The sequence below is a fragment of the Dermochelys coriacea genome, chromosome 20, assembly GCF_009764565.3.
Source record: "Dermochelys coriacea isolate rDerCor1 chromosome 20, rDerCor1.pri.v4, whole genome shotgun sequence".
NCBI lineage: Eukaryota > Metazoa > Chordata > Testudines > Dermochelyidae > Dermochelys > Dermochelys coriacea.
The window spans coordinates 16612679-16630481 of NC_050087.2; the positions used below are offsets into that span (position 1 = coordinate 16612679).

General features: G+C 56.8%; 1 protein-coding gene across 1 annotated transcript in view; it reads right to left on the bottom strand.

Annotated features, from left to right (window-relative positions):
• Nucleotides 1-17803, bottom strand: part of CACNA1A (calcium voltage-gated channel subunit alpha1 A) — a 155932-nt gene that overhangs the window by 55574 nt on the left and 82555 nt on the right. Inside the window, 7 exon segments of the mRNA XM_043506938.1 lie at nt 5584-5690; nt 7078-7137; nt 9083-9212; nt 9708-9846; nt 13571-14028; nt 14796-15641; nt 16121-16227. Of these exon segments, the coding sequence (XP_043362873.1) occupies nt 5584-5690; nt 7078-7137; nt 9083-9212; nt 9708-9846; nt 13571-14028; nt 14796-15641; nt 16121-16227 (1847 nt within the window).

Below are 17803 nucleotides of genomic sequence, written 5' to 3' on the forward strand. Positions count from 1 at the left end.
TTCAGTGTGGGTCCTGGAGCCTGAACATGTCCTGTCTACAGGTACAAGCCAGGCAGCTTCCCCATGCACACCCTGCCAATTGTGATCCCTGTTGTGGGAAGCAGGGAGTGAAGCCTTCATGGCCCATTCAATCCTGGCTTTGTTGGCGAGGCTGCCAATGAAAAGGGACAGGGATCGCTGATTGTGAGGGGAGTGGTTTGGGGCCATAGACATCCGTCCCACTAGGAACAAGGCTGAGACCCAGAAAATTCATTCCTCACAGACGCCTCATTATCCACATTTTATAGACAGGGAAACTGAGGCACAGAGCGGCTATGTAACTTCCCTAAGGCTACTTTGGGAGTTAACAGCACAGGTGCAAACAGAATCTAGGAGTCCTGTGGCTGGCAGATGGGACCGATGTCTGGTGATAGGAAAAATCCCTATTTATTATTAGCTGCACAATAAGAACCCGTCTTCTCACGGCTCGGTCCCTAGAAGGGGCAGGATGGGAGCTCCTTCCAGCCCCAGATCTCAGCACAGATTGGGCCATATGGGCAGATCCAGTCCAGAAGGTGCTGGATGTAGTATAACCCAATAACACCGGGCCTGGGTCCCAGCCCGGGACAGGGGCTATGCGGTGATCTTGGGTGCCTCCGGTATATGGGACGGCGGAGAGCTGGGCCACAATCTCACCCAAAGCCAGCCCCAGCCTGAAGGGGTGGAGTGGAACTGCTTCATGCCAAGCTGATGGGGAACTGGTGATTTTCCCACAGGGATTCTCACTGCTGCTACTCACTGCGAGCTGCCCTGCTGCTCAGAACAACACTTTGTCCATCACTAGCCCCTGTAAGGGACTTTGCAAACATTCATTCTTCACCCTCACACCACCCACTGTCAATAATACTGTCAATCAGTATTATCCCCATTTCAGAGAAGGGGAAAGTGAAGCACAGAGAGAGAAACTGACTTGACCTAGGTCACACAGCACATCAGTGGCAGAGCTAGGGATAGAACCCAGGAGTCTTAGCTCCCAGTTCCCCATGTTCTAACCACTAGACCCCACTCCCCTACCAGAACTGGGAACAGAACACAGGCATTCTGCCTCCCAGCTTCCCCAGATAACTATTGGACACTTGGCAAATCTCTCTCCTGGGAAAAGAATCCAGGCACCCTGACTCCCAGTTCCCCGCCCTTAGCATTGGACCCCACTCCTTCTTCTCAGTATAAGGTTTGAGTTTCAAAGGAACAATGCTGCGAAAGGCAATAAAGTATTCTGTAGAAGGAAATCATTTCCTTAGAGGGGACCCACTGTCCCATTTTGGGAGACCCCATTCCAGCACAGGACCGAGACAGAGGCAACAAGGTGCCTTATGCCTGGGGGACAGAGAAATCTGGGTGGGTGTCCAGCATAGGGGCCAATGACAAGAACTGACCTAAACGAGTGATGGACAGATCCTCCCACTCAAAGCAACGCATGATCATGAGCACAGGGAAATAAAGAGAACATAGGTAGAATGTGTACGAGAGAGAGAGACTTTACCGTGAGCTGCTCCTGTGTCAAGTGGCAGTGAAAGGGGAAAGACAAGAAGAGGTGAGTGACAATCAGAGAGAAAACACGAGACGCACCCCAACAAAAACCACCAAATGGCTTGTCCCCACACCGGCACTGCTCTTGGAACCCCCAGCGCCCTGCTCAGAGCTTCACACAAGCTCCTCCTCTTTCACCTCCTGGCCAGGAGATGGACTGAGCTGATGGACCAAGCTGGGCTGAGCAAGGTCAGGATGCTGGTGTCAGGAGAACCTGAAAGCCAGGTTAAGGCTTGACAGCTGGATCCAGACTCTGGTTCCAAACGGCATTTTCCAACAGCTGGAGGATTCCCTGCATGTGGATGAGCTTTAAAATCATGAAGAGAGGACAAATCCTCAGGGTTTACTTCTCCCTTACCCAGCATTCACTCCTCCCTTACTCTGGGTTTGGCCTTTCCTTACTCCGACAAAACTACTAGTGAAATAAAATAAACTGAGGATAACTGACCAAATCGTGAATTCATTACTCCAGGTTTACTCACTCCCTACTCCAGGTTTACTCACGCCTTACTTGGGAAAAACTCCCAGTGAAGTCAAATAAATTGAGGGTGGTGTAAATTGGTACAGCTGACTTCAATACAGCTGTGTTAAACTGACACCAGCTTTTGGTCCCCTGGGGGCACAGCCTCTGCTCTCAGTTACATTGGTGTAACTCCGCTGACTTCAGTGAAGGTACCCCGGATTTCTGCCTGTGTAGAAGGAGAATCGGGCCAGACATCACATACAAGAGCAAGCCCAAGTGTAGCAATAGCTCCTCAGGCCTCTTGTCACCAGCCCAGCTCAGAATAACTGTGGTCAGAGTAGCTTGTGGCAGAGCTAGAATCCAGCTGTCGAGACCCTGGGACGGCTGGTACTGATACAGCAGCACGATCTATTGTGGTCCGGAGGAGAGCAGCATACACAACCAGGTGAGACCGAAATGCAGCACAGCAGAACATCAGTAGAGATACTTCTCTTGTGTTACCAAAATGGCTCAAACTTTGGCTCAAACTGGTTCTAGGCTAGTGATGGAATCTTATGAAACTGACACGAAACAGGGTGACGTAAACAAGGCTAAGGGTGGGGAGCGAGGTGGGGAGGGGGATAGCTGAAAGCTCTCTTCAGGAGGAGAGGCGGGTGGATTCAACCAATGGGGGAAAAGCCTCTCTGGCAGGGGTGAGCAAACTGGCTGGAAAAGATCCCCACACGACTCCCACCCCAGAGCCTTTTCCGATGGGTCTGAAATGTTCAGTTAACCCTTTAAAACCCATTCTTCCCTATATCTGCATTGCCGCTTGATGGATTAAATGCAAAATGGGTCTTGGCTCCACCAACACACTCCACTCCCCGAAATTACACAGCCCAGTTGCCGCCCAGTTCACGCCTCCCCCCCCCCCCCGACTATGGATTCCACCCATGATCTCACCAAACACTCCTAGAGGCATGCTGGTCATACCACCTGGCCACAAGTTCAAGGGGAAAAAGGCAGGTCTGGTGAGATCTCCCTGGTCGGCATGCTTTGGAGGGTCACCCTGAAGTAGCCACTACTATAGGCCTCAGGGCTAGCCCAGCCCACATCCCTGCCATTACAACTACCATGGGCTACTGCCAGGGTACAGAACCACTGGGGCACAGGTTTGCCCTAGCCACACATTCTTCTCTTCTGCCCCTCCCTCCTCCTCTACATCTCTCTGAACCGTGCATATGGGCCTCCGGTGAAGACGGCAGAGCCAGTCTCGGGCTCCCTGCAGTGTAGGGTGCTCTTTGGGAGGAGGGGAATGGCTGTGCCTGCCCCAAGGCCCCTTCGCACCAGCCAAGCTAGCCCCCAGGGACCAGGGCGCAAGGCTACGGATGGCCCTGACTCTCGTCTACACCAGTGTCACTCCAGCAGCATGACTCCGGGGTGGGGGAAAGGGGAACCAGGGGCCAGAGCTCTGCTTCAGCCCAGTTCAGAAGAAACTCTCTCTAGAGAGTCAGGATATTTAACGAGCAGGGGGCCCCCCTCTCCGCCTCACCTCACTGCAGTGGCAGCTGCCTCCAGCCTCAGCTGCTAGTCCTGGATGGGGACACAGCTTTCACAACCTGAACTTTCCATTCCCCTCCCTGCTCCTGCACAGGCCAGGGAACATCAACCCCTTAAAGCCTCAGTTTCCCCAGGGAACAGACAGACCCTGAAGCCTGGGGGATGCATTGAGACCACTGGGCTCTGGTCTGAACCCTGGCAGTGCCCAGTGGTACCAGCTGGGAAGGTGTCTCTGATTCACTGATGATGAACAGCCCTGGAGACTGCTGTCTCCTGATCTCCCATTCAGTACCAGGCATGCCCCCTCCATGCCCCGCCGGGCTAACATGCTCACAGTCTTGACCCAAAGGACCAACCTCTCCAGGGAGCTCAGGTTCTGTGGCCTATTTTGGCCTCTCTGCCAATGAGGCGTCCAATTAAGGCCGCCAGCAATGGTGTTTCATGGATGCAAAGTGGGTTCCTGGTCCCACTGGGGAAATGGCTGAGACCCCTCAGACTCATCTCACAGCCAGGCCATCAGATGGCCATTACCAACCCAGCCTCGATTGCTCTCACGACCTCCAAGTGAGAAGGCAGCATCAAACGCCCTGACACGGCCAGTCCTTGGGCACGGCAGGCCCTGAAAAGGGACGGCTCGTCCAACAGCCCCAGCAGTTTGCCCAGCTCCACACAGAGAGTCAGGAATGGTGGGGGAAGCCCCCATGCCTCCCAGCACAGACCATGCAGGGGGGAGGATCAATCGGTGGGACAGCGCCAGGCATGCGCGGGGAGTGGGGAGATGCACATTCGGGGGGGTGCAGTGGGCTCTGGGAGCTGGACCCTTTGGCAATGCCCACTAGCAGTGACTCTCAGGGGTCCCAGCAAGCAGTCATGAGAGAGGTTGCTCAGCATGCTGTTTCCCTGCAGCAGGGAGCTTGCCACTGGGGGTGGCACACGGGGGCTGGAGATGACGCACCAGGACCCCGAGGGCTCTGCTGGCTCATGTGTCTGTTTACATTCATCCTCCTGTAATAACCACATGACCCCACCGTCTGCTGACCCCTGTGCATTGCTTCACCAGGGCACAGAAGCTGCTCATGGGCTGAGCAAACCAACTCTGGAAACTCAGTTCGTAATCCCCGGAACTGGTGCCATGCCAGCCTTCTCTAGCTGTACACGCCCGGATGGGCTGGGTCTCACAACCTGCCCGGAGCAACTGGGCCCAGCACGTGAGAGATGGACAAGCAGCAGGGCCCAGCGTTACCTGCATGTCAGTCACAGAACTGGGAAGAAGAACCCAGAAGTGCTCTAATGACCCCAGCACACTCCTTTCCAGAGCCAGGGATAGAACCCAGGAGTCCTGACTCCCAGACACCCGCTCCCCCCGCTCTAACCCCTGGACCGCACTCCCCTCCCGGGGCTGAGGAAAGAACCAGGAGCCACCCTGCTCTAACTACAAGACCCCAGTCCTACACTTGAGGCTCACCCAGGAGTTGGCACTCTAGATTTACTGAGCCACTCCTGCTGGGCTCTGACTTGCACAGCTCTGACTTTCTCCAAATTGGGCCTCGCTGCCCCATGGCTTTTGTTCAGTAAGGGATCTGCTGGGCCTGTCCTCGGGTGGCAGCGGAACATCACTGTGCTAATGGCTTGGGTGGCATCATAGTGCAAGGCCCTGAGAATCCTGCTCCCGAAGCCAACAGCGCTGGGCCTGACCTGGGACTGCATGCACCAGCCTCCCTTTCGGGAAGCTCCTGCTTGGGACCACATTTCTTTGCCCTGCGGACAGGGCCTTGGTTGTGGGCATCGCCTGGCTAGGATGGACAGACATTACCTGGCCCTTGGGAGCGGCTCCACATGCTAGGGGCATCCCAAGCTGGTGGGGAGGTCGCTCTGCCATTCCATGCATGCTCTGTGATTGCTGGGGGGTGTGTGGGGGGTTTGGCAGCGAATGGGGGTGCCCTGTCATGCAACGAGCCAGGAGCCGAGTCTGGGGAGGAATGCAAGTGAGAGAGCTCCAGCAAGTAACTCACGTGAAGGCAAAGGCCACCAGTGCTCCGCTGACCACAATGAAATCCAGGATGTTCCACAGGTCCCGGAAATAGGCGCCTTGGTGAAGAACCAGCCCCAGGTCGACCATCTGTGGCAGGGAGCAAAGCTCAGGCAGAGGGTCAGCGGGGTGGCTCGCTCCTTGCTGGCTGCTGCTGAGGGTGAAAAGGCTGCTCCCCTTTCCAATCGCACCTTGCTCTGCTCAGCCCCAGGTCCCAATGCGCTCAGCAGAGCAGGGGCCATCCCACTATCTTCATTTCACAGAGAGGGAAACTGAGGCACGATGTGGGGACGTGACTTACTCAGGGGAGGGCTGGGACCAAGTCTCCTGAGTCTAGAAGGAGCTGGGTCTGTTCTGCTAGTCAGATGGAGGGACAAGAGCTACCCAGCAGCGGGCAACATCTGGGCTTTAAGGGACAATTCGCTCTTCCCAAGCTTAATTCAAACTAACCCAGAGGCAACCCTGTCACTGCTGAGAGCCCCCAGTGACTGAGAGGGGGAACATGGTCTCCAGCTCCGGGTTCCTTATCCAGGGCCCCCATCTCCTCAGCACTTTCTGCTGCTGCTTCCTGGGGTGCTTCGTTTCATGTCAGCACTGCTGTCACATGAAGGAGACGGGGGCCCCGGTGGCCTGCCCCTGGCTCCTTCCATCCCTGCCTCCACCTCAGCAGACAGTCCCGTCTCGCACACAGGATCCCCCCACCCCTGAGTTCTCCAGGGCTCAACCCGGCGTTCAACATGCCCCTTTGCACAGCCACAGGCTCCCTGCCGCTACCCTGCCTAGCCCTTCCTGGGCGGGATTCCAGACCTCCACCCCTCCATCAGGGGTTTGCCCCACACCTACCCTCCCCCCACAAGTTCTACCCTTCCAGCTCTGCATGCCTCGTCCCCCCTCAGCTGCACAGGAAGGACATGCCGGCAGAGCCACTGGGAGGGACCAGTCTCCTCTCTCAGCTTCTCCCCCTCCAAGTCACTCCTTCCCTGTCCTGGTGACGGGGAATGGACAGGCTCCAAGATGGGGCTCCAAACCTATTGGGCCACTCCATCCCCTCCTCCCAGGCTGGAGGCTCCCCGGGGAAGAACTGACGGGTGATCCATATATGCAGAGAGTTGGGGGGGAGGGGGCAAGGGCTGTATTTAATGGACTGATGGGCTGTTGGCCTGGTGCCTTCTGTGGCTAATGGCAGAAGGATGCCTTGGCCATCCTGGCCAGGGGTGGGATGAGAAACAAGCTGTTAGGAATTAGAGGAGCTGCTAACACAGGGGATTCCAGGGCAGCGTCCGCCCTGTTACACTGATCCCCACCTAGGTTGGTAACGTGGGAGGATGAGCTCATCCTTTCTCTGCAGCAGCACTAGGGGGAACCCACAGGGCTGGTGGCTGGGTCAGACACTGTGGAGATCTCCTGCCCCGGCTGCTGTGGGTAAATCCACCCCACCCCACGATATGGCCCAGGCCCTGGTCCCTGCCGGACTCACCTTAATGACCATCTCAAAGGTGAAGACGCCCGTGAAGACATAGTCAAAATAGCGCAGAACCTTTGGGGGAGAAGAGAGGGAGGATCTCAAATGCCCCTCTGGCTCCTCTTGCTAGCACCCCAGGGCAGGAGGAGACGCTGCCTTAATCACACTGCAGCCAGGGTCCGGCCTTGCCAGTCCAGGAGCCCCAGCTGACGCTGGCACAAGGGGGCCAGCCAGTGTCTATTGCAGGAGTGGTTTGGGGAGGCTGTCTGAGACCCACCAGGGTCACAGCGCTCAGAAGCCACTAAGTAAGTGTTCCAAGGGGAACGGCCCAGATTCAGACCAGCGATAGCCCATTCCCAACCCCTGTGCTGCCTGGTTCTTGGCCTCCAGGACCAATGCAGGGCCTATGGAGTGCAGGCGTTGCATCTCCCCACGGGTCTCTGGTGGGTGCTCCCCATTTCCCCCATCACTCTTCCATGGGGATGGCCTTTGGATGGGGTTTTCACCCCCCCGTGCCCTTAGGATCCCCACTCAAAAACTTAGGGTGGGTGCAACCTGTGGTCATAGATACCCCGGGCACTCCCAGTGAGTGGCCAGGTGGGAACCCAGGTGTCCTACTCAGACTCCAGCATGGGTCCTTTCTGTTCCATCTCCCTCAAACTCCCCCTGCAGCAGTTACAGGCAGATAAAGGACCCATCATGCTGTGCTACTTTGGCACCTGGCTGTTAAACAGCTGCTGTGCCCCACCTTAGAAAGGGGTGAACTTCCATGATGAGTGAGTGATCCCTGTGAGGTGCTGCTGTGTGGCTGTTGAACAGCTGCTGTGCCCCACCCCAGAGGGGGCTGCATACCAGCGCCAGGCAGAGCCACTCTTTGTGTTCAGTTAACACAAGGCTTTAGGAGCCCTCCTTTGGAGACGCACCAGCTTGTTATCATGCTCATCAGGGTCTGCAGAATTTGCGTGCGGGGAAGGGGAAAGTGGAGAAGGCATGGGACTTGGCTGAGACCTGCTTCCCCTCCCCTTTGGGGATGCTGCTCTAATTCTTTCACTTGCTCTCCCCAGCAGGCCCGTGCGCGCGTGCGGGAGTTGGCCAGCGTGGCTCTCAGAGAGGAAACTGCAGTGTCAGCTGCAGGGAGAGCTGGGTGGTGATTTATGGAGCTCTCACTCCCGGCTGCCTCCCTCCTAGCCTACTTTAGCACAGCTGCAGTGCTGCAGAAAAGCAAGAGGAAGGGGAGAGGCCTTTGGCTTTACTTTGGGAAGGGGCGGGTGCTAACAGTTGCACTTCGCGTGCTGGGCTCCAATGCCAGGGGGATGGCACCGGGGCAGCCTGCTTTCTGTTCACTCCCCAGGCATTGCCTCTCTAGCTTTCAGCGTCAGTTTAGACCTGCGGAAAGTTGCCAGTTTGGCACCTCTAGAGACTGGAGGGCACAGTCTGTGTGGCAGGGGCAAGCTCCCCCCATATGCCACCCTCCACCAATATGCCTCAGCCATGATGCAGAGATCCCTTATTAGGGGTGTTAAGAACATAAGAACGGCTATACTGGGTCAGACCAAAGGTCCATCGAGCCCAGTATCCTATCTACCGGCAGTGGCCAATGCCAGGTGCCCCAGAGGGAATGAACAGAACAGGGAATCCTCAAGTGATCCATCCCCTGTTGCCCATTCCCAGCTTCTGGCAAACAGAGGCTAGGGACACCATCCCTGCCCATCCTGGCTGATAGCCATTGATGGACCTAGCCTCCAGGAACTTCTCTAGCTCTTTTTTGAACCCTGTTATAGTCTCTGTGTCCTGTTGAGTCCTTGGCCTCTCTCCTGAAACTGCCAATAAGGAAGTGTCAGCTGTGGTGTGAATGCCTAGAAAATGGTCTGAGAAGCCTGAACCCACGGTGCATAGGCCACTGAACAGACACCAGGCAGTGATGACATCTGGCGGATAGGTTTTGACTGGATTGCCTAGAAAGGCAGAAGCCTTCAGCCCCCCTGGGGTAGGGCGAGCTCGGCTCAGCGGTGGGACTTACGTTGTTCCGGGTAGCATTGGGCTGCACGGGGTCCTCAGCGGCCAGCGCGATGCTGCTCATGGCGATCACCATCAGGATGCACATCTCAAAATAGCGCAGGTTCACGATGTAATGGCAGAGCCTGCGGAACCTGGGCCAGGCAAAGATGGCACATTGCACTCAGGACCAATGGCACCCAGACTCACTGTGTCCCCCCACCCTGGAGCAGACCAATGTGCCCCTCTGACCTGGTATCCACTGCCCACCCTGGAGCTGACCAATGGGCCCCTCTGGGCCAGCAGTCCCCCCTCCTTGCCACACTAGATCAGGATCACAATTCACAAAGCCAATAGCTGACCCCCAGTCATGGCCAATACTTGATGTTTCAGAGTAAGGAGTAAACCCCCACAATGCACCTGGCCGGCTACGTCATGCTGCCGGGGTCCCCCCACCCCCGCAGGCCAGACGCTCACTCCTCAGTCTGAAGCAGGGAATTCAAACACAGGAGGGTTGGATGCCCATTGGCCGGCTTCCCTCACTTAAGGGTGAGGGGTACTAATAGCCAGGACATTCCTGGCATGTGCCCACCGTCTGCCCGCAGGCACTGGTTGGCTCAGTTCCCCGCCCCGATGACAGCTGTACTCACGGATTGGTGGTGGAGAGGATGAACATGGAGCTGTAGGGAACCATGGGCTTGGGCCCATTCTCCTCCTGCTCGCCATCCTCCTCCTCTTTCTTCTCTTCCTCCTTCTTTGGCAGTGGGTCTGGATTGGCATTTTTATTCACTGCACAGGAAAGAAGGATGAAGTGAAGTGAAGTGGTCAGCACTGACCTGGGACCCTGGAACCAGACACGGCACAGCCGCTGCCTTCCTGCCAGCTTACAGGGGAGCGAGTGTCATCCCTGCAGGCACGGGCAGGGAGACCAAGGCCTGGCAGAGGTCACCTGAGACTAGTGCTGCCGATGCGGAGAGTGGCTCTGGGGGCGCCCCTTGGGCCCTGTGCTGCATGGTTCTTTAATACTAACAGCATGCTGCCTCCCCACGCGTGGTGCTAGGGTAAGGCCAGGGAGCTCCCTAACCCTCCTTAGGAAGGGGAGCTCAGGGGAGTCACACACACACAGGCACTCCCCGTGTGTGAAGCCTCAGCAATGGCAGGGAACTGATTAGGAGAGACCTGCCCAGAGGGACCCAGCAGGTGCCCCACACCCCATGCAGCAGAAGTAGGTGAACCCCCCACCCCCAAAAGTCCCTGCCAATTTGACCTAGGGGAAAATCCTTCTCCACCCCAGATTGGGCAACCCTGAGCATGTGAGCCAGACGGGTAGCCAGAGGATTCTCTTTACCCTCTCGGAGCACCGATCCACCCAACCGGTGCCTGTTTCTGTCTATGGCTGAACTGTGATCCCTTAGGACTGATTTATCTCTGAGAGGTCCCATCTGATGGGCATGCGCTACTCCCTCTAAATTTGGACCAGCCCTGAATCTCAGGAGAGATGCCCCCATGGATCTCACTCCCACACATAAGAACATAAGAGCGGCCATACTGGGTCAAACCAAAGGTCCATCTAGCCCAGTATCCTGTCTTCCGACAGTGGCCAGTGCCAAGTGCTTCAAAGGGAATTAACAGAACAGGGCAATTATCAAGTGATCCATCCCCTGTCGCCCATTTCCAGCTTCTGGCAAACAGAGGCTAGGGACACCATCCCTGCCCATCCTGGCTAATAGTCATTGATGGACCTATCCTCCAAGAATTTATCTAGTTCTTTTTTGAACCCTGTTATAGTCTTGGCCTTCACAACATCCTCTGGCAAGGAGTTCCACAGGTTGACTGTGCATTGTATGAAAAAATACTTCTTTTTGTTTGTTTTAAACCTGCTGCCTATTAATTTCATTTGGTGGCCCCTAGTTCTTGTGTTATGAGAAGGAGTAAATAACACTTCCTTATATACTTTCTCCGCACCAGCAATGATTTTATAGACCTCTGTCACATCCCCCCTTAGTTGTCTCTTTTCCAATCTGAAGAGTCCCCGTTTTATTAATCTCTCCTCATAAGGAAGCCGCTCTGTACCCCTAATCATTTTTGTTGCCCTTTTCTGAACCATTTCCAAGTCCAACAGATCTTTTTTGAATTGGGGCGACCACATCTGCACGCAGTATTCAAGATATGGGCATGCCATGGATTTATATAGAGGCAATATGACATTTTCTGTCATATGATCTATCCCTTTCCTAATGATTCCCAACATTCTGTTCGCTTTTCTGGCTGCTGCTGCATATTGAGTGGATGTTTTCAGAGAATCATCCGCAATGACCCCAAGATCTCTTTCTTGAGTGGTAACAGCTAATTTACACCCCATTGTTGTATATGTATAGTTGGGATAATGTTTTCCAATGCGCGTTACTTTGCATTTATCAACACTGAATTTCATCTGCCATTCTGTTGCCCAGTCACCAAGGTTTGTGGGATCCCATTGCAGCTCTTTGCAGTCTGCTTGGGACTTAACTCTCTTGAGTAGTTTTGCATTGTCCGCACATTTTGCCACCTCGCTGTTTACCTCTTTTTCCAGATCATTTATGAATATGTTGAATAGGGCTGGGCCCAGTACAGACCCCTGGGGGAACCGACTATTTACCTCTCTCCATTGTAAAAACCAACCATTTATTCCTACCCTTTGTTTCCTATCTTTTAACCAGTTATCAATCCAGGAGAGCACCTTCCCTCTTATCCCATGGCAGCTTACTTTGCCTAAGAGACTTTGGCTAGGGACCTTGTCAAAGGCTTTCTGAAAATCTAAGTACACTAATCCACTGGATCCCCTTGTCCACATGCTTGTTGACCCCCCTCAAATAATTCTAGTAGATTGGTGAGGCATGATTTCCCTTTACTAAAACTATGTTGACTCTTCCCCAACAAATTATGTTCATCTCTATGTCTGACAGGTTTCAGAATAGCAACCGTGTTAGTCTGTATTTGCAAAAAAGAAAAGGAGGACTTGTGGCACCTTAGAGACTAACAAATTTATTTGAGCATAAGCTTTCACGAGCTACAGCTCACTTTCATGCATCCGATGAAGTGAGCTGTAGCTCACGAAAGCTTATGCTCAAATAAATTTGTTAGTCTCTAAGGTGCCACAAGTCCTCCTGTTCTTTTTTTCTGTGTCTGACAATATTGTTCTATACGTCTCACACCCCCTCAGTGGATAGGGGGTATCTGGGTCAGACTCAGCCCTTCTCAGGTTGGGTCCCTAGAGACCTGCCTCGGGGAGGAGGGCCCATAATCTTTGTCTCTCCCCTCGATCCACAGCTCTCCATAGCTCTGGTGAGATCCAAAACAATCAGGAGCTGGGGCGGGAGGAAGAGGAGGGGCACGGAGTTACACAGCCTCTGTGAGGTAGACAGACGGGTTGGGGGGATTCTCCAGGAGCTGCACAAACCGAGCTGGTCTAGTAAGGTTCTTTGGTTGGTGGGTTGCTTGCACCAGGGTATTACTGCAGAGCTACCCTGGCTCTGAGCTCTGGAAATAGAAAGCACAACACGCAGGTACCCTGCATGGAACTACTGAGATTTTTCAGACCAGTGAAGCAGGGAAGCAGGGCAGATCCACCCTACCTTGCCGGGTCCATTTAATGCTGAACTCCAGCCACCCTGTTCACTGGGGCCTGGCCAGGGACAGATACCACCTCTGCAGAGCTACAGGTCTGGGGAGGAACTATGGACTGGGCTAGGCTTGGGGGCTGGGTTTGTGATGGCATTTGCCTGCCCCCCCATCAGCGCTCAGACCCCTACAATAAGGAGATTTTGAAGACAGTCTTTTGGAGAGGAGCTCAAAGCACATTTCAAAGACAGGTCAATACCATTATCCTCACTATTCACTAAACCAGAGGTTTTCAAACTGTGGGGTGCGGAGGGATGTTTGGGGGGGCCAGCGGCGATGCCAGGGGCTTTGGGGAGGAAGCACTATCTCCACCTCGACTCACCTCACTGGGCCACCAAGCCTGTGGGTCAGTGACAACATCCACTGCGGCCGCACCAATTTCTGCTCCTGGCAACCTCTGTGCCCAGCGCTGGCTTCGCCCCCAGAGACCATTGCACGCGCCTTCCCCCACCCTGAAAACCCGAGGGGGGGAGGGGCAGGTATTGTGTCTATTTTTGTATGGGCTGGGGTTGGGGACGCAACCAAAAATTGTAACTCAAAGGGGGTGAAGCGGAAGGCTCAGCTCAAAAAGTTTGAAAACCACTACACTAAGGAGTCCCACTTCCCCTAGGGCCTATGCTGAGGGCAGATTGAGCACTGCCCCATGGTGCCTACGCTGGGGGCGGATCGAGCACTGCCCCGCGGCACCTACGCTGGGGGCGGATCGAGCGCTGCCCCGCGGCGCCTACACTGGGGGCGGATCGAGCGCTGCCCCGCGGCGCCTACACTGGGGGCGGATCGAGCGCTGCCCCGCGGCGCCTACGCTGGGGGCGGATCGAGAGCTGCCCTGAGTTACCCCCTACCCAGTGCCTACCTTGCACGATGGTGTTGTTGATGGGTGATGTGAAGGTGGCTGGGATATCCACTGTGGTGTGCTCGGGCTTCTTGGCAGCCTTGGCTGGGTTGTTCTGGGTGCTGGGGTTGGTGACTATAAGGCTGTTCTCGGGGGTTTTCGGGGGCCCGGACTGGGGCAGGTTGCTGGGTGCCTGGCGGTTGGCAGCATTCTGGGAGTTGGGGGGCGGCTGGCCCAGGGTGCCAGGAAGGTTGTGGGACGCCCGGGTGGCCATGCAGTTGGCATGGTGGCCCACCTTGGCTGGGCTCTGGAGGTGGCTGGCGTTGTGGGGGATCGAGGGCTCCGTGGTGGCTAGTTTGTTGTTCTTCATGTTGTCTATGTCCTCTGCCACCTGTGGCTCATGGCGCCCCATGTCCTGCTGGATCGGCCGTGTGGTGGAGAGGTTCGGGCCAGGCACTGGGCTGGGGCCTTGGTTCTCTCTACGGCAGCAACCCAAAGGAAAAGACCCAGATCAGAGTCAGGGAGCAGGAGGCCTCGTCTCCCTTCTGAACAACCTAAACAGCCTGCTGCTACGACCCCACTGAACTGCTGGCTCAGGTGATCAGGGAATGGGACATGGGACCTTCCCTCCTAGGGGCACCAGCTCCAATTTGGCCCCAGGGTGGTGGTGCGGGACTGGCTGACTTAGTGGGCAGTGCTGGTCAATGACTGACAATCATCTCCATCTGTGATGGCTGTTCGCTGGCCCGTATGGAACCAGTTCTTGGATCTCAGCCCAGTTCCCAGAGGGACAAGTGTCAGGAGGATGTGGCCAAGAAGACGTTGATGCCTGTCTGAAATGCTCCCAGCAAAGAGGGGGAGGCGAAGGGCCCTAGGCTTGATAGTTGATACATCCCCTGTTGAGCGGGGAGGCAGCTGGCTCCACCCCTTGCTTCCCTTTTCCCAGCCCCTTGGTCCTTCCTTGGCCCCTTTCTCCAGCCCCAGCCCTGTGCCCACTGCTGGCTGAGCGAGGGCCCAGCACTCTGAAAATGGGGGGTCCTGTCTCTGAAATCACTCCGATCTGGCTTCCGATCACCACAGCACCCCTCCCCCATGGTGCAGCTCCAGTCCTCTAGACAGAAGCGAGGAGATCGGGGTGCAGAGTTCCCAATTTCCCCAGCCCTGTCGCCCCCCAAGCCTCATCTATCCCTGGCGGCTGTCGTGCCCGGGGACCCTTCCATCCCACCGCCCGGGTGACCCCACTCACTTCCTGCGCCGGTGCCGCCTCTCCCTGTCGTCCCTCTTGCCGTCGGTGTCGTAGGTGGACTGCGCGGCGTGCCGGTGGCGCCGGCGTCTCTCCCCGTCGGGCTGCTGACCCTCCACATTCCCGCAGGAGGGCCGGCTCCCTTCCCGGTGCCGCAGTCGCCGCTCCACCTTGCTGCCCTCGTCCCTGCCCCCGCCGCCCTCCTCTCCAATCCGGCGGTGAGCCCGGTGTCGCCGATGATCCCGCTCGCCCTCGGCCATCCGGGGCGACCCGCTGCGGCTCTCTTTGCTGCCCCCTTGACGGTGCTGGTGCCTGCGGTGGGGGTCGACAGCTCTGATCCGCTCCGAGGTGCTGTCGCGGTAGCCCTGCTCCTGGCTGCTCTCGTGACCCTGGCTGGGATAGTCCAGGTCCCGGTAGGTGCCGTCCTGGTTCAGATCAGTCTCCTTGCTCCCGCTGCGCTGCTGTCGGGCCTCAAGACTCTCTGCATCAGGCTGCTCATAGCTGCGGGAGCTGCTAAACTCCCGCGAGCGCTCGTGGTAGCGGGCCTGCTTGCGCAGGAAATCCTCGGCCCGCTGCTGGCTGAAGCGCTGCTCCATGGAGGGCTCGCTGGGCCGGGTCTTGTTGGTGTTGTTGTTGCGGTTCTCCTGGGGGTCAACCACCAGCGGCCGGTCCAGGTGGGTCTTGATGTCAGGCCGCATGGCCCGGGCATAGGTCACCTTCCATTGGTCCTCGGGGTCCATCTCATTGTACAGGGCTTCCCGGCTCGCCAGCAGATTGTGCTTCCGCATCTCGCTCGTTCTCTGTTCCCAGACAGACTTGGAGGATTTTTGGTTCTTCTGCTGCTCTTTCCTGAAGCCAAAACAGGGACAGATTCTTGAAACACCTTTAGAATTGAGCTGCTTTTCCTCCCCAACCACAGCCAGCACCCTGCCCCGCTCCTCACAGCGCCCCCTGCTGGAAGAAGCTGGGACTGGAGAAGCCGGAAGCTCCTCCCACAGCCAGCGCCCTGCCCCGCTCCTCACAGCGCCCCCTGCTGGAAGAAGCTGGGACTGGAGAAGCCGGAAGCTCCTCCCACAGCCAGCGCCCTGCCCCGCTCCTCACAGCGCCCCCTGCTGGAAGAAGCTGGGACTGGAGAAGCCGGAAGCTCCTCCCACAGCCAGCGCCCTGCCCCGCTCCCCTTGTCTCTAGCTGTCCTGAGAACAGACCCTGGAGCGTGAGCCAGTGCCGAGGCTCAGCAGCCCACGGTCAGACACAGTGTCACGGAACAAGAGAGCTTGAGGGCTCCGGGACGTGCCCTGGCCGCCGGTGTCGCTACCTACGGCACTTACACCGCTATAGACATGCTGGCTGCAGACAGGGGGCTCACTTCCGCCACCTCCTTGGCTTTCTGTAGTGCAAGTTTTTGGTTGGCCACCTCCTCCTCTTCTTGTTCGTCCTGATAGGCACAGACACGGGTGAGCATTAGCGGCGTTTGATCCCCATCAACCCTGTCCCTTTGGCGACAGATCCATTGGTGTGTAACTCACCCTTGCCTGGGGTGGCGGCTCTGTCCCCTTTCGGGGTGTGGGGGGGTGCGAGACCACACAGAGCGTGACAAGCCTGCTGCAGCCTTGGCAAACAGCTCGGGCATAGGTGCTGACTCCATGGGTGCAGCACCCACGGGGAAAAAATGGTCCCCCTCTATCAGCACCTCCCCCTCCCTCCCCACACCTCCTACCGCGGATCAGCTGGCATGCAGGAGGCTCTGGAGGGGAGGAGTGAGGGCGGGGCAAGGAGCGGGAAGAGGCAGGGTTGGGCTTGGGGGAAGGGGTGGAGCAGGGGTGGGGCCTGGGGTGCAGTAGGGGTCTAGCCCCCCCAGGGAAAGGACCAAGTTGGCGCCTGTGAGCTCAGGAGACTCCTGCTTCAAGATCCAGGGCGATACTTGCAGCTCCCCAGCCGGGTGTGGCCGCAAGGCTAGGATGCCCATCCTCCCGCTCCACGAGCTAAGGGAGAATTCAGGAGCCCCAGGCCAGACCAGGGGACCAGCAGCTCCTCTGGTGTAAGCTCCTGGCTAGCACAGGGCACCACCAGCACCCGCACAGTCAGCCCAGCAACTGGGGTTTGACTGAAGTATCCCAACCCACAGGAGCCTGAACTGGTGTGTGCTGCGGACGGAGAACAGGCAGGAACAAATTCTGCCAATGCCCGAGCCTCAGCAATGGCAGGGAACGGATTAGGTGAGATGAGCCCAAGTGATCCCAGCCGGCACCCCGCGCTGCAGAGGAAATCGAAAAAACCACAAGAGTCCTACCAATCTGACCTGGAAGGGAAGTTCCTTCCCCACCCCAGATCTGTAGACCCCAAGCACATGAGCCAGGCCTGTAGCCTGGCATTTAGACACAGGATTCTCTGTACCTCCTTGGTGGACTGGGCCCACCCCAACCAGTGTCCTGTCTCCAGTGTAGCTGGTCTCTCTTGCTTCAGAGGAAGGTGAAAACCTCTCGGAATACATCATCCCTAGCTGCGAGCTGTGTAGGCCCTATGACACACAACTGAGGAATCCTGATGCCACCGCTACCATGGATTCCAGGGAGTGGTGTGTGATCTGCGTCTCTCTGGGGCAAAGGAAAGGCTGGGGCTGAGGTCGCACAGGGGAGTGTGTTTCTCTTATTGCGTAAGGAAGCCAGGAGTCCGACAAGCTCCCGGGGACGAGAGGTAGGAAACAGGTGACGGAAGATTAGCCAGAAAGCCCAGGGGCTGGGGCAGCTCCTGCGCTGGAAAGAGCAGTGTGAGTACCTCAGCCACGAGCCCATTCCTCACCTAGAACAAGGGGGTAGCACCACCATGTTGCGCAACGGACACTTGAAAAAATTACTGGACGTAGCGACGGACATTGGCGGGGGGCAGGAGGGGGCTCTGGGCTGAGGCAGGGGTGTGGGGTGTGGAAGGGGTTACGGACTCTGGACTGGGGGTGCGGGTTCTGGGGTGGAACCAGAAATGAGGGGTTCAGGGTGCAGTAGGGGGATCCGGGC